Genomic DNA, 21266 nt, shown 5'->3' on the forward strand with positions numbered 1-21266 from the left:
GGACAAGTTCATTCGACGAGAAAGCTCCGGCGACCCAAGGATCTTGCATTGYTATCGCCAAGGATCAAGCTTGCTGTTCATTCGGAAGTGCATGCGGAGACGGAGACGGAAAGACTGCGCATCGCCTCCGGTTATGCTGATGCGGGGCGGCTGAACATATGCACCCTTCGTGTACAGCCTGGGACGTGATTCGGTGACGGATCATAAACCACGAGGATGGTCTTGCCAACCTCGGCCGCTCAGGCTACATAAAGTCAACCACTCGTCCAGGCAGCGTAGTGATCAATCTATTTTCCACTTATAAATTACTTTCAAGTCCTCCCTGCTCACATTTCGCGGCATTTACATCGCTAGTACCTAGAAACATTTGATTGATTGGAAGTCCATAACATGGCTACCGCTGGCGTCTACAACCAGGTCGACCTGCCCGGCTCGCAGGTACAAAACATTGACGTTGACAAAGCTGAGCCCCCAGCACTGTCCTTTGACCCCGTCAAGCTCAAGGAGATATACACAGCTGAAAGAGACAGGCGACTCCAGCATGGAGGAGGTATTAATCAGTACCGGCTGGTTGAAAACAAGGGCATATTCTCCCATTACTTGAATGACCCCTGGGTCGAGCCGGGCTTTACGAGGAAGCCCGTCTCTGAGCAGGTCGATGTGGTCATTGTAGGAGGCGGCTACGGTGCTCAACTAGTCGCGGTTCGACTCATTGAAGCCGGAGTCAAGAACATTCGATTGATTGAAAAGGGTATGCTTGGGCATCCCATCCTCTTGAACGATCTGACAAGTTTAGCATCGGGTTATGGAGGAACTTGGTACTGGAACAGATATCCCGGTATGCATCTCCATGCTACGACACTGCGTGGTAAAGATCACTAACGTTTTGTTTCATAGGTGCCCAGTGTGACATTGAATCTTACATTTATATGCCACTCCTTGAAGAGCTGGACTATGTGCCAACAGAGAAGTGAGTCTGCCTATCCCATTCCTCGATTATGCTTGCTGACCAGCTTCCGTTGCTGCGAAGATACGCGCACGCCAATGAGCTTCTCAAGCACTCTGAAATGATCGGCCGCAAATATGGACTGTACGATCGAACACTTTTCCAGACAGAAGTCGGAGAGCTTCGATGGGATGAGGAGAAGGCACTCTGGTCTGTCTCGACAAGCCGGAACGATGATATCAAAGCACGGTTTGTCATTCCCAGCGCTGGGCCACTGCATCGACCGAAGCTACCGGGTGTGAAAGGCATTGAGGATTTCAAGGGCCATTCCTTTCATTCCAGTCGATGGGACTACAAGTACACTGGCGGAGATAACGGTGGAGGTTTAACCAACCTGAGCAATAAGCGTGTGGCAGTGATAGGCACTGGAGCCACAGGTGATCGTTCAGAACCTTGACTTTCTTTCTTACCCATGCTGACTCCAACTAGCTGTGCAGATTGTACCCAATGTTGCGAAGTACGCCAAAGAGCTGTTCGTCTTCCAGCGGACGCCTTCCTCGATAGACCTACGTAACAACCGTCCGACGGACGAAAAATGGKCGTCCAGCCTACAGAAAGGATGGCAATTAGAACGCATGGAGAACTTCAATGAGATTGTCAACGGCGCAATCCTATCCAATGACCTGGTCCAAGATGGATGGACCGACATTCTCCAGAAACTCCTCGCCCGCGGAACCGCAGACCCATTGACCGATCCCGAGAAAGCGGCAGCAGAACGTCAGCTGGCCGACTTTGAGAAGATGGAGCAAGTCCGAGCCCGCTGCGATGAAGTCGTAAAGGATAAAGCCACGGCCGAAGCTCTCAAGCCCTATTATAACCAGTTGTGCAAGAGGCCTTGCTTTCATGACGAATATCTCCAGGCATTCAACCAGGAGAATGWCCACTTGGTAGATACCAAAGGTCTAGGAATCGACTATATCACTGAGAAAGGCATCGTATCGCAGGGGAAAGAATATGAAGTCGATTGCATTATATATGCCACTGGCTTCGAACTCGCTACGGATTGGTCCCATCGTGCTAACTTGGAGATCTATGGTCGTGGCGGTCAGACCATCACTGATTGCTGGAAGAATGGCGCTTCTACACTGCACGGCTGGAGCACGAGAGGCTTCCCGAATTGTTTCTGGGTCTCGGTCGTACAAGCTGCTTTGACGCCGAACTTCCTGCACGTCACCGGCGAACAGGCAAAGCATCTGGCGTACGTGGTTGCAGAAAGTATGAAGCGGAATGTACGGACTGTGGAACCTACTGCCGAGGCGGAGGAGGCTTGGGTCAAGACTATCGTACAGCTTGCAGGGTTGCGAGCACAGTTTCTCAAGGAGTGCACGCCTGGCTATTACAATAATGAGGGTACGGCGTTGGAGGGTGCCGCGAGGAATGGTGCCTATGGTGCTGGATCGCCTGCTTTCTTGAAGATACTGAAGGATTGGAGGGAGAAGGGCGATTTCGAGGGGTTGGACTTCAAGTACAATGATCAGTAGGTACCTACCATCTATGGAGAAGATCTTTGCAACCCCCCTGGAGCTCGGCATGTGCTGCACGGTGTGTGAATAAGTATATGACGGCACGATCTCCGTCTCGAATCTCATGTTGAGCACAATTCTCTCTTACAGAATCAATGGTAAGCCACCAATCCCCGCCGCATAACTTTGGACCTCACTACAACTCCTATTCGTGTGATCATCAATCATGGAGGCCATCGGTCTCTCCGACATGGCGACTTTCGTCAAGGCCGCGACTCCAACTCTGGTCGCAAGACATTGCGATCATTTGCTGTCTGGTCAAGCGAGTATAACTTACCTGTGTCGAAGTGCGCTGGCCTAGTTCGATCCTTGCCATCGGCTGCACAGGCTTCACGGTTGTTTACTACTTTTGACGTTCACGCCAGATATGTGGTCGTTCGGCCAACGCCTCGTGAGGAGACGTTTCGGCTGTTCCCTCCAGCGCAAAGTTCGCAACGTGAACCAACTTGAATGTCATTCTTGAGACCACATTCAGGGTTAAAGCGGGCTTCGTGTTCAGCATATACTGTGCCTCGCAGTCATCCGCGCCGTGACGGCGAGCGACAAGAATTTCAGATGGTGCAGCGAAGCGAGTACTTTGGGCAACGAAGACGATGGTCGAGGCAAGAAGTGTTTCAATTCAACCTCCCTCATTTTGTGTTCCCCCTCCTACACCACCCTACCTACTTACAACTCATCGCATCACATCACCTTCGACTCTTGGTCAGTCGCTCTCTCTTTGCGAAGGTCCGGCGAGTCACCGGGTCCGTCTCCTCTCATCTCCTCATCCATGTTAAGCCGGAGCTTCGCATCATCGATCTTCCGCCCTTTCGGCCTTCTTCCTTCGAGCTTCCAATAAAGTTTTCTGTCTTTTCYGAGTGGAGGTATAGAACGCCTGTGAAAATGCAGCTGGCGATGCAATAAAACAATCAAAGTATAAATCGGAACGCAGCAAAGTGAAAGCAACCTGAACTCCGCGCAAATCCAACCATCCAAAGRCAGGCTTCACCAGATGTGTTGTATGTACAACAGGATAGGGCTCAATTAAAGCAGGCAGTAATGGCAGGCAACTTTGGGCTGCCGATGTTCAATTCCTCACATGTCCGAGAATTTTTCGCATCGTAGTTTCAGTGTTCGGGACTTCGCTGTTCGATGAGTGGCGRGCAGCAGAGTGTCGTGGACCCCAACGTGTCAGTATCCTTGCAATGAAGCGGGGAGCTTAAATCTCGGTCACAATAGCCAGGAGGAACATGAAAGCCATTCCCAACGCCATCACGCCCGCAGTGAGCTACCCTCTTCCGCCTCCTCCTCCAGCCGGCGCTACTGGCGTTCCAACGGGAGCAGGTGGTGGCGGATAGTGATAGTCCTGTGGATACGGGTCGTCAACTCCCGGAACAGGCTCATACTCATCCGCGTAATCATCGTCGTCATCGTAGTACTCCTCGTGGTCGGGCGGCGGTAGATTCGGATCGTATGCCGGATCATCTCGGGGTGTGTTGTTGGCCACCGCCGCATTGTTAGGGTTGTGGTTATTGTTATTGACTGCAGCAGTGTTGTTGCCCTTCTTTGCCGCTCCCTTTTTGTTCTTACGGCCCTTCATTTTCGCCTTTTCCAGCAGCCTCCGCTTCTCAGCCGCCTTCTTACGCTCCTGACGATCCTTTATTTCGTATTTGCGGATCATAGCATACGGCGGAGCTCCGTAGATATCCTCGTATTCACAGAACTCACATACCCACATATCATCAGGTTTCGGGCGATGGTGGTAATTCTGGTACTGCTGGTTCTTCTTGCGAGTGGCAGCTTGCAGAGCGTACTCCTTGGCAGGATTTCGACGGGGCTTCGGCTTAGGAGGTGGCGCTTGGGGGTGTTGACCAGCTGGAGCGTGGTTGGACGGTGGAGGAGGTGGATTTCTAGCATTGTTTGGGTGCTGCCCTCCGCGAAGAGGGGGCGTAGTCTGGGTTCCTGCTCCCTTTACTCCCGGAGGAAGACTTCGCTGCGGAGTGGGTGTGCCGGCTGCGTATGCCGCTTGCTGGTCCACCATCTTGGTCGCAGAGTCCGATTCGCAAGTGAAGGTGAATTGAGTTTTGGGCGTTGCGCTGGCCGCAGTTGCGGAGTGAAGCAAACTTACGTTGTCCCTGCCTTTGCCTGCAGGAGTAAGTGGGCCTTGTTCCGCAGCAGTTTTGATGGCTTGAGAGATGATGCCACCGGTGTTTTCAACACCAACATCTGATTGCTTTGCGTTAGCTTCAATCTCCTTTGTCAAAGGGTTTGTGGATAGAATTTACCTTCGCCGTGCCTGACCTCCCGCACAGGCGCACGTGAAGTGTATCCGTTGATCACATTCATCGTGCTACTGCCGAGCGGCCGTCGATTCCTCCCGTCCTGTCTGCCATAGCGTCCGCGGCCTGCTCCACTGATTCCCGTGCCAGAGCCAGGAGACGTCCCGTTCCCACTTTGGCTGTATTGCTGCTGTGCGCCGCCATGGGCATCTTCTGCACCTCCATCTGCTTGTCCAGTGCTGATGCCCATGCTTGCCATTTCCGCACTTAGTTGACTCTGGTGCATGCTGGACGTCCCTGAAAGTGGAATCTTGCGTTTCTTCTTGTTGCTCGTATTCTCAAAGCTCTCGTAGCCGTCTGCAGAAGACGCTGTTGATCCGGGTGGCGGCGGCTTGCTTGATGATCGCGATGCCTCCACCAGTCTCCGCTGTAATGAATCCACCGGCTTCCCACCAACGCCATTTACAGTGGGAGGTGTTGAATAGCGGTAGTCCGGATGGTCAAACTCCACCTCGTCCTCTCCACTCTCCCCATCTTCGCCACACGTGCAGTGGCTGCTGTGGGGCTGATGTTGATGGTGCCGACGCTGGACGTTCTCGTAGTCGTATGGGTATCGCGGCTCTCCGTTCGTCATCAGTCGAGACTCTTCCTGTTCGTGGGCTTGCATGGAAAGGCTGAAGTTGAGCGTCGGTGAGACTGGCGGTGGTTCTGGTGGGAAAACGAGAGTCTCTGCCTGTCCTGGTGAAAGCTTCGACTTGAGGCGACTTTTCGGCAGCGGTCGAATCGCACGCTCGGGATAGATGGGTGAAGCGGTGTCAGGTGAGCGAGGGGAGGTAGCGTGGTAGGCGTGGGTGATCTCCGCCCGTCTCTCGACTTCTACAGCACTCGTCAGCACATCTTCTGCTCTGGGTCTCTTTTTCATGGCAGCAGGTTGGCAAGAAGGAACGGCAGTGGTTGGGCGGTGCATGAGGAATGCGAGGATCCAGCCGATCGTGCTCAGTGCGTGGCGAAAAAGTCCGCCGGCCATGCCCAACATATTGATGAATGGGGATGGAAGCGACATTTCTCCAAATCCACAAAGTCTGAAGACGTCGAGATTGATCCGCATTCCCTGCAATCCAACTGCCGCTCCACAGCCATCCTGATCTTGATCGCTTCCCGCCTCGCCGTGACCGCCCCGGGACACAGTGTTGGACTGACCAGCCATCCGCCTCAGAGAGTCCTGTCGGCTCTCCTGCGTATCGTATGCACTCGTATCTCTGTCATTGGCATCTGACCGGGCTGCGGTCGGCGCCATCCCCAGTCCCCTTGTAATGCAATCGAGGGCCGCTGTCCACCCGTCTGTGTCAGTCATCCATATTCCATCTCAATGCTGTCTTTCTCCTCTGCTGCTTTTCCCATCGAAGCTGGAGTTGAGTGTGGAGGCGAGGCTTACACTGTATTCCGACCCGTCGATGGTTGCGTGCTGAAAATATTGACAGGCGATGCACTGATGTATGGAAACTTGTCCTTGCAACCAGACTCCTAAAGAAGACGACTCGATGTCGGCCAAACTTAATCCCGCCAAGCCTCCAGTCTCGTCTCCCCAATTCCCTACCAACCACAGCAACAATTTGGGTAAATCAAGCAGGACCTTGGGAAGAACCGTTCTACGCTGTCCTTTCTATGATTCCTAATAATAAGCGTCAGTCTACGACATCCTCGGAAAACATGGCATCCTTCCGTCAAAGAGCTCCGCTCCCGCGATGCGCTGGCGCCAACGTGGGATGCGAAGACTTGCCCATGTGACTGGAACCAGCAAGAGTAAACGGAATAGACCAATTGGATCTGAGATTACCAGGCCGAGGATATACAGCCTTCTTACCCGGACAACCTCACCTTTGACCACTTGCTATGGCTTTATGTGTGGCCTTGACCTGATCCCTCTAGCTGATGTCATCAAAACTCCACCATGTGCCGTCCCAGCCTGTGCCATCTGCAACGCCGTTCGGTTGCACTCTTTACACCCAAACGAGAGACGCAGGCGTCAAAAACTTGAAAATGAATACAGGGTGTGGAACATGGTAAGGGCAGCCTGTGCCTTTTCATTCCCTCGACGCCAAAGGGGCTTCCAGCTTCCGTAGAAGTTTGAAGCATGCCCAGCTATCTTCAGTGATGAGCCCCGGAACATCATGCTGATGTTGTTCCGAAGGAGAGCTACCTAGCAAGCCGTGACATCGTCCAGCCAGTTCTCAATCGGACAGCCCTGCCGGCCTTGCTGTATCGGCGTCTGCGGCGCGACCCAAGCACCTATCTCAAAATCAGCTCAATTCATCAAAGCCTCATCTTCAGCAAGCATCAGCGTACCACAACAATTTGGCAATGCAGCCCGCCACTTCTCGAACTCCTCCCCGCTGTCGTCGACGTCCTCACACAACTCATCATCCTCCCCATCTCCGGGCCCGTTCGCAACGGCCCTGTCCAGCCAGGAGACCTTCCACCAGGCCTCGTAGATCAGCTCGTTCGCAACGTACAGTTGCTTGATCAACAGGTACTCGTCTCCACCCAGCATTGCCGCATGGGCACACAGAAGCCTCCCTTCCACCATCCCGAAGATGGTGATGAGGTCCGGCAGCTCACGGGTAGGCGAGACTGTGAAGGCGTTGCGGAGACCTGGGATCCGATCGGGAAGTGAGTGGTAGGTTCGGCCGGTGAGGTAGTAGGCATGAGCTAGGAACGAAGTGATCGAAGTGAGTGCCGCCAAGGTGGAAGCCATTTTGACTCTCTTGTCGGACCTTGGGCTGCAGAGTGGCGGCGGTTTGTTGATTCTCACGACTGGTGAGTTGAGAACGGCTTGAGAGCGAGCAATGAAGCTGACCAGCCGGTACCAAGAGGACTGTGTCTTGCGTCAGTCTAACTCTGTTGATGATAGTGCGGACAGGTGTTGGTACAGGGCGAAGTGAGGGAGTGGCAGGGGAGCAAGGCAATGTGTGAGTGGTGTAGGTGTCTCGGATGCTCTCATTGACGCTCTTATAGATGTCGCCGCGCTGCCTAAACACGCTCGTGATGCGGCGGCGCGGACGCTAAGAAAATGCACATCATTGTCGGACTAGCAGCCATTCACCGCACATTTTCACGGGACATCACGCGCATGTAAGTAATACCACATGCAAAGTGAAGTTTTGTGCTATAATCAATGTTAGTATCACTAGTTGATGATCTGACAATTTCRAATATTACTGCATTGGGAAGGTGTATTCATTTTACCGCGCCTAAGGTATGTGCGATTGCTATGGCCAGACATCTTCAACGGGGACATGTGACGAACAGATCACGGTGGTTGTGCAACCGAGTGAATGAGGTGTGATTTGATATGCGTAAGATATGAGCTACAACTGTCTCTCTCAAAATTTCGACTGCTGCTGGAGACGAATGTGCTTAGGCCTATTGACATGTCCATGCTCCCTTTCACGCATCGTGGCTTAATCTATAAGCAGTATTTGTTGAAACCACTCTCTGGCTGAGATGGTAATATTGAAAGAAGCACCTCTCCTGATTTGATAGTCCAGATATCCGGGGTGCTCCAAGCATTGATCGGCCTGGTGATCAGCTTCCCAGATGTCAGTTGTGCCGGACTTCCAAATTGACCGAGGTTTTCCTCGCAGTCAGATCGGGCAGGTGCCAGTCTATGGCAGCATTCATCTTCCAAACGTCTACGGAAGTCACTACACAGTCGCATCACTTCCCATCCATGAAATCGCGGCTTCCTCGCCAGCGGGGCTTTCTCGCCTGACCGAGCCACATCGATTTCTCGGAACGAAAGTGGAGTGATCTTGTCAGCACAGCCCCTTATAGCTAGGTAGGTGGCTATGTTGAGAGTGTCATGTAATGTCGACTTGCCAAACAAGCGCTGAGAAAGTACCGTTTACGGCGATAACGACGACGACCAAGGTGGGATTGAAGGCCAATGCAGGAACCAGCCTCCGGATCGAAAACCGCCAAGTACAAGAGCATGATAATTACGGAACTGCTCCGGCCATCAATACCCTGCTCGCCATTTGCTTTCTGCGGCAGGAGCAGCAGCAGAAGCGTTCTCGGCATTGTTCTCCGTCTTCGTCTCCACGTCTGCCTCCACCTCCGCCTTGATCTTGACATTGTCTTGATTATCGCTGGCCTCCATTCCACTTGTCGATGCAGGCTTGGCGTCCTCGTCACTGGGCTCCTTCTTAACTCCAGCCTGACCGCCCTCATGCTTTGCTCCTCCGGCATTGCTCTGCTCCTTCGATCTGGCATCGCTCCGTTTCTGGTTTTCTACTAGCATTGCCTTGACCTTCGGGCCCCAGACGTCTTCGCCCTGCTTGAGCTCATCGTACCAGAGCACGTTCGATCCCAGTTCAAACCCTCCCTGGCTCGTCCTCACTAAGCTCGACATGCAAGCGGCGGAGCCAACCGCAGCGCCAAGATCATGGCATAGTGAGCGCACGTAGAAGCCAGAGGTGACCGTCATTCGTATGCGACAGGCTGGAGCAGGGCACGGTTGCTGCGGCGCTGCTGGCTGTTCCACTGTTGTTGACTCGGTCTTTATTGCCGTCTCATCTTCCGCTTTTACACGTTTCGATGATGGTGCAGTTTCGTGGCCGTGCTCGACATCTTCTCGTCGCTCACGTTTACGACCCTCCGACACTGCTTTGCGCTTCTCTGTCTTGCTAAGCAGTTTCTCTGCGAAGGCCTTCTCCTCCTCTGACGCCTCTGTCGTCGGCCAATGCCATTTATGTGTGCCACCCTCGTACCACTCGACGATCTCCAGTTCACTCGCATCAACGGGTCGTTCCTTGATCTCCACGGGCACCTCTTTCCCTTCACGTGCGTACTCGTAGAGCTTCTTGCCCTGAACCTTCAACGCCGAGAACACTGGAGGTCGCTGTACACCTCTCCCCTTGAATCTCGCTAGCTTCTCCTCGACAATATGCCTCGTGATATGGCCTGTATCTGCCCTCTCAAGAATCTTTCCCTCCGTATCATAAGTATCAGTTGCGGCCCCGAACAGCACCACAGCTTCATAACTTTTCGTGCAACCTGTTGTGAAATACCCCAACTCCTTGGTCCCCTGCCCCACGCCCAGAATCAATACGCCTGTTGCCATTGGATCTAACGTTCCACCGTGGCCCATTTTCACCTCATTTCCTCTCTTTCCCCTCCACTTTCGCTTGACCTTTTGATTGTGCGATTCAGATTCTCGGCGAGCATGTTCACGGTCCAGCCATGGCCGGAAGAGCTCCGAAGGACTGAAATGCTGCTGAACGTCACGGATCACTTGTGCTGAACTGATGCCTGTAGGTTTGTTGATTGCAAATACGCCTTCGTAAATTTGAGATGACATTCTTGGAATAGCAGATGTTGGAGTGTTGAAAATGGACCGGAAGATGGTATTCGCTCGGAGGCCGGGCATGCCGAAAAAGGTTGATACTGTACGACTGTGCTGTCGCTTGGGGAAAATGTTGTAGGATGAGCTCTCCTGCCGTGGTTTAGCCGCCCCACACCGATCAACTTCGGGACGATCGGTAGATCGCGCCTCATCTAATTTGACGCGCCGACATCCATCTGGACATGCAAAGTTCAACGAGGACTCATTCCATCATCCCCCGGAGACATATCAGAAGAAAATGCCGGCTGCAATCCTGGAAGAGGACCTGTTAATACCGCGCTCGAACGACGAGAATTCGTGGGCAGAATACGAGCTTTCCTCTGTCCAAGTCCACGCGTCCGCGTCCGCGTCCGACTCGGAATGGACCAATACACCCGTCAGCCTGCTCCACGCCAGCATCGGCAACCCACTCACTGTTACCGGCCAACTAGAACCGCTCGATCCATCTGATGCGGATCTTCTCGTTCCTGGCGTGAAACTTTCAAACAAACGAATCAACCTCGAACTGAACGATGTCTGTACTTTTTCATATGGAGAGCTGGGCGATGGCAGTGTCGCAGTCTGGGCAGGCGGCAAGTCCGGATGGTTCAAAATTAGGCCGGGTCGTGCCTATCGACATGTGTACCAGGAAATTCAGGAAGCAGTGAAGCTCTTGTACTTCGTAGCTGATAGCTACAAGGAGACGCGGAAGGAAAAGGGCGTTGGGAGAGGGAAGAAAGCACTCATGCTACCACCGTATTCTGCGTTGGAGTTGGCTCAGAAGTACGCATTGGAGTTCCTAGGGACAAATGACGCAGACGACGCCTTCGACAAGTTTGCGGAGCACAAAGAGTTTTTGATTGGATCCATGTTGGCCGGGAAAGAGGGATTACAATGGTCAACATATCCGCTGTGGGCCGACATGCAGGGCAAGTTTCCAGAAGTCTTCAAGGAGCTGGAAAGGAGGCTAAGAGCGAAGCCTCCGAAGTCAAAAGCCAAGAAACCGGCAGCGACAGACACCTCATCCACAACGAAAAGCTCACAGCCAAAGCCAGCAAGGCCGAGAAAGGAGGCTAAGGGCTCCGCAGCCAGTTCATCCGCCGCGATCAGCTCCAAGAAGCAGGGTAGGCCAAGGAAGAACGCCGGTGCTGTTGACGTAATTACCCTCTCCGACAGCGAAAGCAGTGAGGAAGTCACAGACACTCTCGTGCAAGCCGCATCCGACGAGCCCAAAGAGTCTCCTCAAGCAAACCCGAAACAAAAATTCAGAAGAACACGGAATAACGACATTGAAACAACACCTTCACTAGCAATTGCCACGCCCGCCAAAGACGACGACGACAGTGACGATGAAGCACAAATGAGAAATAAATCATCACTCAGACCTCGTGCCAGCAAAGGCAACAAAGGCGGGAAAGGCCGACCCCGCGAGGCAGAAGACGTGCAAAGTCCTGCGTCTTCACCCACACAAGCAGGAGACAAGAGAAAACACATTCAAGAAGATTCACGTCGCCCACATAAAAGACGCTCTAGCGACTCGCCGGAAGTTGAAGATGAAGATGGCGAGGAAAATGCCGAGGATGAAGGAATTGATATTCCTACTTCGCCAACCGAATCGCAAAACCACGTACCGGATAACCCAGATTCTGTACAAGAAAATACCTGGATATGTGCTCTCGCCGGTTGTACACATAAAGTCTATCTCTCTCACCTGCCAGCAAGTCAGAAGCTTATACGAGAGCACTACGCTTTGCATGCATACGATGATGACGAGCGGGTGCAGATGGTCAAGAGATTAGCGCAGCCTTCTCTGCCGATTGGACATTTGATGGAGAAGGTCCGAGGGCAGGCGCGGATGGATGGATTTCCGGATAGCACTGTAGCTGTGAGTCGWTTTGGAGATGGCGTCACGCAGAAATACTGATAAATGGGCATATGGGCTTGGACGCATTGGTGTTGCAGGGGTTGAGACTCTGTTATCTTGATACCACACATGTCTGGCGTATGGAAAGCGACGACTCGCACATTAAATTTGTACAGAACGGGAACATTACGATCAACACGAAACTGCCTTGTCGATTCTACGGTAATCGAGCAATTACTCAGCCCGACATTAGTGTCAGGTCTGCAGCATCATGTTGAGCTTCCCTACCCTCAATTTCCACTGCATGGCGTAGCGGTGTACAAGTTTTGCCAGGGTTCAACTTTCCGTCCGGTTCCTGGAACCATAGCTTGCAAGCAGAATAAATGGCCCGATGGTGGGCATGATGTTGTATCGTTGTAGTAAGTTTGCCGACGTCTTGGACGGCCTGGTAATCATGAGGGATGAGCGCTCTGCTTGTGAAGGACTTGCATGTAGAGTCGTCTCAAGTATCATGCGAGCTTGTGGTGTGCGTTCACAGCACGACGAGCTCTGTACTAGATCCGCAGTGTTACTTGGCCACTAGATGACAACGACATCATGGCGCCCGTGGTCCTGCAGTGAATGGAGTCAGTGCCAGGGTCTGGCAGCGCATCGGCGGGGCATTCATCCATCTTCTCCATGTAAATTTCACTTCTCATCCGACTCATTTGCCGCTGCTGCTGCGTTTCCAGCTGCAATGTTGGCTTCCAGGGTGTCGAGACGCTGTGACATGGCATCMACTATCGAGATTGTGAGTAAGACGGCAGGGGATGGTCAGAGCAATACACACTTTTGGTCAGTATTTCACTGGAAACAGTGCTGAATTTGGTGTTGAGCTGATTGAGCAGATCGTCCACGACAGCCACAATCTCGGATGGCTTGGACTCGGATGATGAGGACTGGAACCTGGTTGTTAGCAGATAGATGCATTTGCATGGACGAGCCAACATACGGCATCGTCTTTAATATTCAGCTTGTTAACTTGGGCGGAGAGCGTCTGGTCTGACATGATTTCGAGATGTTACAATATATTGATGACGTTGTGTTGTTGTGGTGTCCAGAGTACTGTAAAGGTGAAGTCGGCAAGGGGGCACGTCGGAAGCACATCGGCGGCATTAGCGCAAAGCAGCCCGAGCGCGCGGCGACGACGTGTTTCATGGATCGCCGGTGCTTAACTCAACACCTCGCAGCTTGTATTATTTGTTGTAGCTGGGTAGAACGCCGGAGATGCTGCACTTCTGGAGAGTGTAACGATGGCATCGACCTCACCGCCCTTCCACCGCCGCCGGAAGAGCTGGGCACGCAAGATTGAGCGGTGTTGCTGCTCGACATTTGCGTACATTCCACTCACCTTCGTATACGGATTGACGACTTGGGCTGTCTGGGTCGCCACGAGGGTTGCACTTCTAGGGGAGAGAGGCCCCGACTCCTACCTCCGCGCGGCGCTCATTATTGCACTGTACTCGCTGGCCATCATTTCATACACAACTGCCGTCTTTACATCTCCAGGCTCACCCGTGGACCCCAAAGTTGATGCGGCGCGACGGAGGAACGGTGGAGGATATGAGGGTCTGCCAACTTTCGAAGATCACAGCGATATCGATGGGCAGGACGACGGCGGACGGCCGGCGTGGATGACCATGACGACGGTGACGGCCAAGAGCACAGGGARGCCGCGTTTCTGCAAGAAATGTCGTTGTGTGAAGCCCGACCGCTCGCACCATTGTTCATCTTGCGGGAGATGTGTGCTGAAGATGGATCATCATTGCCCTTGGCTGGCGACATGCGTTGGACTGCGCAACTACAAGCCATTCATGCTCTTCTTGACGTACACGAGTCTGTTCTGCTGGTGGTCTTTCACCATCTCATCTCTGTGGGTGTGGACGGCTATTACGGATGCTGAGCAGATGGATCAGAGTATGCTGGYAGTCAATACTATCTTGTTGTCTGTACTATCGGGCATTATTGGACTGGTCCTGTCAGGCTTTACCGGATGGCACATCTATCTCATGCTCAGCGGGCAGACAACGATCGAGAGCCTGGAAAAAACTCGATATCTAACTCCTATGCGTAAGAGCATGGAGCGCCAACTTCAGCATCGTCGCAACTACATTGGCCAAGATGGTACCGTAGACAGCAATCTCAGCCCGGAAGACCAGCCTTTTGGTGAAAGACTCATGGAAATCCATGCCAACGCCCTCCCTGGGGTCCTCCGTCCCGAGGAAGGCGATGTGTCCCTCCGATCTTCTCGTGCGACTACGCCACTTGCGAATGGAGATCCCTCTCCTGCACGTGAAAGCCTCCACCGCTCCTATGCCGAGCTCGAGGCTCAGAGGGAACGGGAAAGATACAACACCTACCTTGATGAGAAAGATTCAGAGACGTTGCCCAACGCTTTTGATAATGGCTGGAAACGTAATGTTCTACACGTTCTGGGTAGCAAGCCTCTTTTATGGTTTCTCCCGGTCTGCAATACGAGCGGGGATGGCTGGGCTTGGGATGTTAGTCCCAAATGGACAGAGGCACGCGCTCGTCTAGAGAGAGAACGTGAGCAGCGTGCAAGAGAAGAAGCATCCTGGAGTCAGCAGGAAAACCGTCGACCAGCGCCGCCTCCGCCTAGGGATCTGAGATGGACGCCTGGCGCAGGATTTGTAGATCATTCGGTAAAACAGCCAGTGAACAACGAGTCAAGTATGCAGATGCAGCCCTTGGATCGAAGGAAGGGACCTGCTGGAGATGTCGATGGGGAGGGCTATGAGACTTCCAGCGACGAGGAGCGTATGTCTAGAAAGACGGCCGCCACGTCTAATTGGAATGATATACCCGATGCATTCCTCGACTCTGGACGCGGCCGCAAGAAGGGGGACTAGTGGTGCTCTTGGCTTTKGCGGGCCGGCGGTGTAGATTAGCGAAGGAGTTTCGGGACGTTGTTCATGAACCACGATGTGTGAATATTCGTTGTACAAACTATTGTATGTTGGAAGGTGTAGGCCTTCCCAGTAGAGTCTGTTGCCGGTTCCAAGCGTGCGCATGAGGAGAGGTGACGTGGAAGATCAGGTTCGTCAAGTCTCGTGTATCAATAATGCTAATATAGCAATCGCTCCGACGTCTACGTCTTGCGAAAGAAAGGAAATAGTACCGTGTGCGAGATTTGTGACAAAGAAGCAGGTCTGAAATTGAGCTTCAAGTGATAAAGAAGCTTAAGACACTACCGAAAGTGAGACCGCTAACCAAGCAAAGTCCCATGAAGCCGCCAGCAGCCTCACGCTCCTCTTCGTCAACCCAGACTCCCGCACCAATCATGCATGTACTTCCAATGTACCCATTGGATAGTCCGAAAAGGAGTTGTACGATGACTAGATAGAAGAAGTCGCTGTTGACTATCGCGCCTTCGCCACGGAGGTTGCAAAGGTGGTACAGTCCCACAAATACAATTCGCGCCACCGCAAGCGTGAACACCACCCGCGGACGAAGAACTAACGATAAGGATGGTATTGCTGTGATCAAACGTCCTGTCAAGTCGCCAATATTCCAGAAGAGTAGCGCTAGTGGGATGAAGCTCGGAGGTTGCAAGATTGGCGGCTGCTCAGCTGGTGGCCTAACGGATAAGATACGTTGGGTGAAGACTGGAAAGACCATTGTGACGGCAAAGGTTACAAAGACTCCACCAGAAAGCCATATGAGCTTCCTGAGAAGGTGAAGCAAGGGTATGGACTTGCGGTCTTGCCTCTCACCTGCAAGGCTAGGGATACTGTCTTCCAATCTCACGGACTTCTGATTGCGAGCCAGAAGGTACCCGAATGCAAGTAGTGTGATCGTGGAGATGATGGTGGCAGTCAAGAAATACGACAAGGCCGCAGTCCACTGGACGAGAGGTGGCCCTGGTGGCGCCGGTCCATCTGTCGAGGAGTTGTCGCCGCCGCTTCGAATTGACAGCACCGACAGAATTTGAGCAATACAAGGTAGAACTCCAGCAACAGCTTGTCCGGTCATGATGCCTTGCGTGAACTTTGGTTCTCCGAATCCCGATACGTACGCGAATACGCCGTTCTGGCACAGTCCYGTGGCTACGCTAGTGCTGAATATTGTTATCATCAAGAAGCCAAAGTAAACCTCCGCGGAGGTATCGATGGCTGTTGAAGCAGCAAGGAGTGCGAACAACGCCATGTTCATGACCAGAGAAACGACTATGCGCTTGGGGTACGAAGCGTTGGCCTGAAGTCTCGTGAGGACAAGCATGGTGCTCAAGCTGGTCACTGTCGAGACTGTAATCTCTGCGGCTTGGAAATGGTCGAAGATCCACTGGTTGCCACGAAAGCGGTGTTGGAAATATGGTCCTGCTGCCAGGAACATGTTCCAAGCCCAGAGCATCGATATGCCGAGCAACAGAAAGATGCCATATTCGACGTATCGCGTACCAGACTGCTTCCGTGTTGTGGGTCCATCTCTTTCCGTCTCGCTGTTCTCCAGAGCCTCGTACTGCTGCTCCTCGCTTGTGAAGAGCTTCCTGAGGCGGTCCATGGTGGAACGTTCGGTGTTGGATATAATGGGGCGTTGGCGGGAGCTCTAGGGATTGCGAGGAAGCATGAGCGTCAAGCTGCAGAAGGGAGGGCTTGACATGTATATGTCAGGATTTCCATTAAGACCTCTCGCCTGACGTGTGACGATCATGGGAACTCCCACCGCGTGACACGACCGCTTCCATCGAAACACGTCGTGCCGATAAGGTAAGCTAGGGACGATCGTCCCGCTTGCGGTCCGGACTCCGGATCCGAGCCCGTCAGTCCCGCGGCGATAAATCGCATGTGATCGTACGAATCCAGACCTGCTGCACAGGACATGCCCTCAGGGCATCTACCGTAATTACATGTAGTAGATTACGGCGTGCTAGTTCATGAGGTTCTGAGTTGCTGCCAACAGAGCTATTCACATGTACTAGGCGTAGGACATCCCAGTACCTGCTCAAAACCAAGTCGACTCCACTTAGCATATCGCAGCTCATTACCTACATGTAGGTATGTACGTGAATCGCCTGATTGTCTGATCAGAAGACACTTCGAATGGTACAGATGCCGCCCGGCCGAAGAGCTGTCACTTGATATGTTGCTTCTCCTGTAGTGTGGTCGGCCTGAGTACCACGCGGCTCATCACTCTCCCTTAGTACGACACTCGGTTACGGGAGGGGATATTGGAGCTTTGCATCTGCYAAACTCGCCGCGAAATGGTCCAGACCTGGCCTTTCGGTCATTCAGGCACCTCCCAGACAAACCCGCATTCCCAATAGACACCCCCACCGATATCTAAACGATGAGAACATGGCAACTGGCACTCGCGCACGTTATCTTGCTACCCCAACCCCAACCCTAGCGTCACCAAACCATGTTTGAATCGTCACCGTTCCCATGTCGTATCAGAAGACGTCACAATCACCTCTCGCTCATGCTGGAGCACATCGTCCATCAAGTCGTGCCGAACTGGAGCTGTACGTCCCTCAAAAAATGGTTCATTTCGTGTCCCCTCGATACTTCTACAATCCCGTCCATCATTCCCAACATCATGAGCGCCAAACCAGATATGCCGCTTGCTGTCCGAATCTCTCAAAATGTACAATCCACACTCATCGGCCTCGTAGATTGACCCAAGCATGTCATCCATCTGCCGCCCCGAACGCTTGTTCTTGATGCGACCCGAATGTCCAATGTGAGCGAAGCCGCCAGGTTGTGTGGCTACGGACCGGCGCCTGCAGTTCTCAATCTTCGGTAGTGGCCCAGATTTGACAGTCCCCTCGCAACGAACACGCACAGACCCTGCACGTCGCGGCATGCGCGACGCATTGGCACATTATTTCGGGCATCGAGTATCTCGAGATCCTGCATATCGTCTCCAAAACGGCGTTGAAGAAAAACGCGATCGGACCACTGATCTAGCCACCCTTGCGCTCAGATTCATTCACCGGGAGCGGCTGACCGCCCGACCTATTCGGAGAGTTGTGACCACCGTGAGACTTACTCTTCTTGTGCCCTTTCTTTGATGGCGCCTGCTGCCACTGATTTTGCTGCGTCGTTACGGGTGTGCCATTCGGTACCGCGTTTCCTCTGCTGGGCGCCGCCTTGTTTGTTGCGCTGACTTTACGTTCATGTCGAGACTCCGTTGGTGGCGCGTGATTCTCCTTTGTGACCTGCCTGGCGTTGTTGATCTTGACAGCTTTCGTAAGATTGTTGGTAGTTTCCCTGGCTGCTTGGATATCGAAGCTGCGAGATTGTGTTGGGGAGGGCGTCCTGAGCTCGGCTACAGGCGAGAGTAGCGGTGCCGGGAGCTGCGTGCTTTCATGGAAATGTCCATTGACTCCATTCGAGTGAGGTGCTGTGCCATTCGGGGATAAAGTGATGCCGAGATCTGGCTTTGGCTTTGAAGTCGGCGAAATGCGTGGGGAGGCCGCGCGCCTGTCGCCCACTTCACCACTACCATTTGAAGTAGCACTTTCGTGGCTCTGATGCGGCGCCCATGCGCGCATTCGTGGGAACTCTTCCGGCTGCACCGGCAACGGAACGTCGTTCACTGGAATCGGAGCTTCGTTGGAGAGTCGAAGGCCAACTCCTGGCATCACCCCGTTCACTCGCTCTGCTGGCTGCTGTGGTGCAACATGTCTATTTGACCCGTTGACGATCAAAGGTCCACCAAGGTCCATATCTGGCGACGGCGAGAATGGAGCCGGTTGGCGTTGCTCGTACGCAATCGGACTTTGCAGCTGCTGCAGCTGCGGTGAGGTAACGGATATTTCACTCATGGAAGGGAACTTGTGCAAGTCGCCCAAAGGAGAGGGCGATCGAGAGGTGTGCCTGCCATTCATGGCTGGTGGCACCAGATCCGGAGTTACACGACGTTGCCGAAATGGCGGGTTGTTCAATGCCATCGGCGGCGGCGGAATCTGAGCGAGGTTGCCATACTGTGGCGGAAGCTGCGGCGATTGACCGACGTAGTATCCAACGTACTCCTTAGGCATTGCATTCTCCAGAGGCTGATTACCCGGGCGTCCGCCCGGAAGTGGTGGCAGCGGCAAATTTAGCATGGGATGCCCATTTTGGTACGCCTGTGACGAAGTCCGTGGCGCTTGCAGCTGACCTCCCAAAGCCCCAGAGACATCCCACCCTGGATGAGCCACTTGTTGCATTGTGAGCGGGTGCGGTAACGAGCGGCCTGGCTGTGACTGCGACCTACCAGCACTAGCCGGACCATCCGTCACCGAGGACCGGTGCACCTGTCTGCGCAGCGCAGGAACTGCTGCAACCAGAGATGGAGACGACGGATTGGTATTAGTACCTTCTCGAGCTCGCGACTGCGAGGCATTAGCAGGCTGCGGAGCATACCTTGCCGGATAGTGGTACAAGTAGCCAGGCAAGAGCGGCGCTGTCTGTGGACCAGCGTCCCCAAAGCGAGAGCTCGCGAGCCCATTGGCATATGACCTAGTCCGAGGMGATTCGCCGGATCTTACTTGAGCCTGGGCAGCTTGCTGATGAACGAGTTGATTCCTGAGTGCATCCTGTTGGAGCTGCAAGTACTGATACTGCTGATACAGAGCCTCGTGCAAGTTCCCTTTGACGTGGAAGTAGTCCGAAGGATTTGCCCCGACTGGTGGACTGAACGGCGGTATTCGGTTAGCATAAGAGCCACCACTCGAAGCTCTCCGGTTTCCAGGCACCCGATCCTTTTGCTGATGTTGTCCCTTTTTCCGAGACTGTCGGGCTGGTCCTGGTTCGTGATGCGCTCGTCCCGATTGCGATGCACTCCGCGTCAAGGTGGGTTTTGGGCCTCGCGCCGGTTTCTGGAATGTAACCTTTTCCTCGGGCGGAAATTCGTACTGCTCGCAGCACTTGCTCAACATGAGCTCATCACCAAGCAGATCGCATGCGCGGCGGATCTCGCTGTGAATACCATGCCACGCATAGTCGTCTGCAGAGTTGCCCAGGTTTCTTCCCTGCGTGAATGGCTCTTCAACGCACAGCGCGTTCCTAGACTCGGCCTTGGAATGATTTGATGGCTCCCAGCCCTTCTCCTCACGCCGCACAGTTCGTCCCTCTCGCACCGACACAACATACTCCGGATACACGAACTCATATCCATAATGCCGGAAGAATTGGAAAAGCAGCTCGCCCAGCGACTCCTTGTTCGAACTGCCATACCCCTTGAGCGTGTCGCTGCTTTTCAACGCCTCAATATCATCTGCGAATGGCGAGTCTGCCTGCAACCGATGGTCCTGAATCTTCTGCAAAGAAGGCAATATCGGCGGATTTCGTCTTTGGAGAAAGCTTATGATCATGCAGATCCAAGTGTAAGAGCTGATGGTACCACCAAAGGCTGTTTTTTTGAAGGTTAGTCGAGCGAACGCAAGGAGTCGATCGATGATACTTACCAGCGTCATTCAGTATGCGCCGCTTTGTCCAGTACTTGATGATTTTGGCTAGAGGTCGCACACGATCATCTAGTTGTACGTAGGCCTTGATCATCCGCGTGTTCTGCAATGCAAGCGTGTTGTTGACGTTCAAGTCGGCGTGCAGTTTCAAATCGGGATCCCAGTACTTCACGATGGGCACCTTTGCTGCTGCTCGACACACAATCTTCTCCATGCCATCTGTAACACAGTCAGCCATCGTTGTCCTCTTGTTCCACGCATAAGCCTGCTGCGTTCAACATACGTCTCGCGAGCAACTGCGCCAGGCTGTGCATCGATCCCAAGTTCTTCATCGACGTTGTGATGCACACATCCACATCCGAATCTGTCGAGCTTAACAGATTCCCCGAGGAGCCAAACACGTTGACGCGAATATCATGTCCGGGCCATTCGTCATTGAGTATCCTCTCCAGCTTGACYAAAAGCTTCGCTCTCCTCTCCTCGCTCTCCTCTGACGGCAGTAACCGATCGTACAGCTCACGCATGTCGCCACTCAACTTGTCTTGCTCTTGAGGATCCAACGTCGCCTTGGGTTCTCTCCTCGGCGGGCCCAGTGCCTCGGCATACTCCTGCAGATAGGGTATGCGCCTCCGCCTGATCTCATCACCAGTCTCGTATTTGCAAAAGCGCGGTGGAGCTGCGATCGTGTTTCCTGTGGTTACAGCCTCGCTGACGACACTACGTGGCGAGTGATTTTGCATGGCTCTACTCGGCGACGGCGAGCGAGAGTGGAAACGTGAGGGC

General features: G+C 53.4%; 9 protein-coding genes; 3 read left to right on the forward strand and 6 right to left on the reverse strand.

Moving 5' to 3' along the window:
- Window positions 1-390: 390 nt before the first annotated feature.
- Window positions 391-2487, forward strand: RCC_00819 (related to monooxigenase; the record flags this gene model as incomplete). XM_023766009.1 has 4 exons in its annotated part: window positions 391-838; window positions 898-970; window positions 1031-1383; window positions 1436-2487. The coding sequence occupies 4 exons, from the start codon at window positions 391-393 to the stop codon at window positions 2485-2487; spliced, it is 1926 nt and encodes a 641-aa protein (XP_023621777.1).
- Window positions 2488-3796: 1309 nt separating this feature from the next.
- RCC_12041 (uncharacterized protein) lies at window positions 3797-6084 on the reverse strand (the record flags this gene model as incomplete). XM_023766010.1 has 3 exons in its annotated part: window positions 3797-4734; window positions 4794-5663; window positions 5988-6084. The coding sequence occupies 3 exons, from the start codon at window positions 6082-6084 to the stop codon at window positions 3797-3799; spliced, it is 1905 nt and encodes a 634-aa protein (XP_023621778.1).
- Window positions 6085-7092: 1008 nt separating this feature from the next.
- RCC_12042 (uncharacterized protein) lies at window positions 7093-7542 on the reverse strand (the record flags this gene model as incomplete). Its single annotated transcript, XM_023766011.1, has 1 exon — window positions 7093-7542. One exon carries the CDS (start codon window positions 7540-7542, stop codon window positions 7093-7095), a length of 450 nt encoding a protein of 149 aa, XP_023621779.1.
- Window positions 7543-8805: 1263 nt separating this feature from the next.
- Window positions 8806-9936, reverse strand: RCC_00822 (related to pseudouridine synthase; the record flags this gene model as incomplete). Its single annotated transcript, XM_023766012.1, has 1 exon — window positions 8806-9936. The coding sequence occupies one exon, from the start codon at window positions 9934-9936 to the stop codon at window positions 8806-8808; it is 1131 nt and encodes a 376-aa protein (XP_023621780.1).
- A 493-nt stretch (window positions 9937-10429) lies between these two features.
- RCC_00823 (uncharacterized protein) lies at window positions 10430-12094 on the forward strand (the record flags this gene model as incomplete). Its single annotated transcript, XM_023766013.1, has 1 exon — window positions 10430-12094. One exon carries the CDS (start codon window positions 10430-10432, stop codon window positions 12092-12094), a length of 1665 nt encoding a protein of 554 aa, XP_023621781.1.
- Window positions 12095-12721: 627 nt separating this feature from the next.
- On the reverse strand, window positions 12722-13082 carry RCC_00824 (uncharacterized protein; the record flags this gene model as incomplete). XM_023766014.1 has 3 exons in its annotated part: window positions 12722-12813; window positions 12864-12972; window positions 13026-13082. The coding sequence occupies 3 exons, from the start codon at window positions 13080-13082 to the stop codon at window positions 12722-12724; spliced, it is 258 nt and encodes an 85-aa protein (XP_023621782.1).
- A 244-nt stretch (window positions 13083-13326) lies between these two features.
- Window positions 13327-14943, forward strand: RCC_00825 (related to DHHC-type Zn-finger protein; the record flags this gene model as incomplete). The annotated part of the gene is made up of 1 exon (XM_023766015.1): window positions 13327-14943. One exon carries the CDS (start codon window positions 13327-13329, stop codon window positions 14941-14943), a length of 1617 nt encoding a protein of 538 aa, XP_023621783.1.
- Window positions 14944-15256: 313 nt separating this feature from the next.
- On the reverse strand, window positions 15257-16594 carry RCC_00826 (related to nucleoside transporter; the record flags this gene model as incomplete). The annotated part of the gene is made up of 1 exon (XM_023766016.1): window positions 15257-16594. The coding sequence occupies one exon, from the start codon at window positions 16592-16594 to the stop codon at window positions 15257-15259; it is 1338 nt and encodes a 445-aa protein (XP_023621784.1).
- A 1402-nt stretch (window positions 16595-17996) lies between these two features.
- Window positions 17997-21223, reverse strand: RCC_00827 (uncharacterized protein; the record flags this gene model as incomplete). XM_023766017.1 has 3 exons in its annotated part: window positions 17997-20428; window positions 20484-20702; window positions 20767-21223. 3 exons carry the CDS (start codon window positions 21221-21223, stop codon window positions 17997-17999), a joined length of 3108 nt encoding a protein of 1035 aa, XP_023621785.1.
- Between the last annotated feature and the right edge of the window lie 43 nt (window positions 21224-21266).

This window comes from Ramularia collo-cygni (genome assembly GCF_900074925.1).
Source record: "Ramularia collo-cygni strain URUG2 genome assembly, contig: RCC_scaffold01, whole genome shotgun sequence".
Taxonomy (NCBI): domain Eukaryota; kingdom Fungi; phylum Ascomycota; class Dothideomycetes; order Mycosphaerellales; family Mycosphaerellaceae; genus Ramularia; species Ramularia collo-cygni.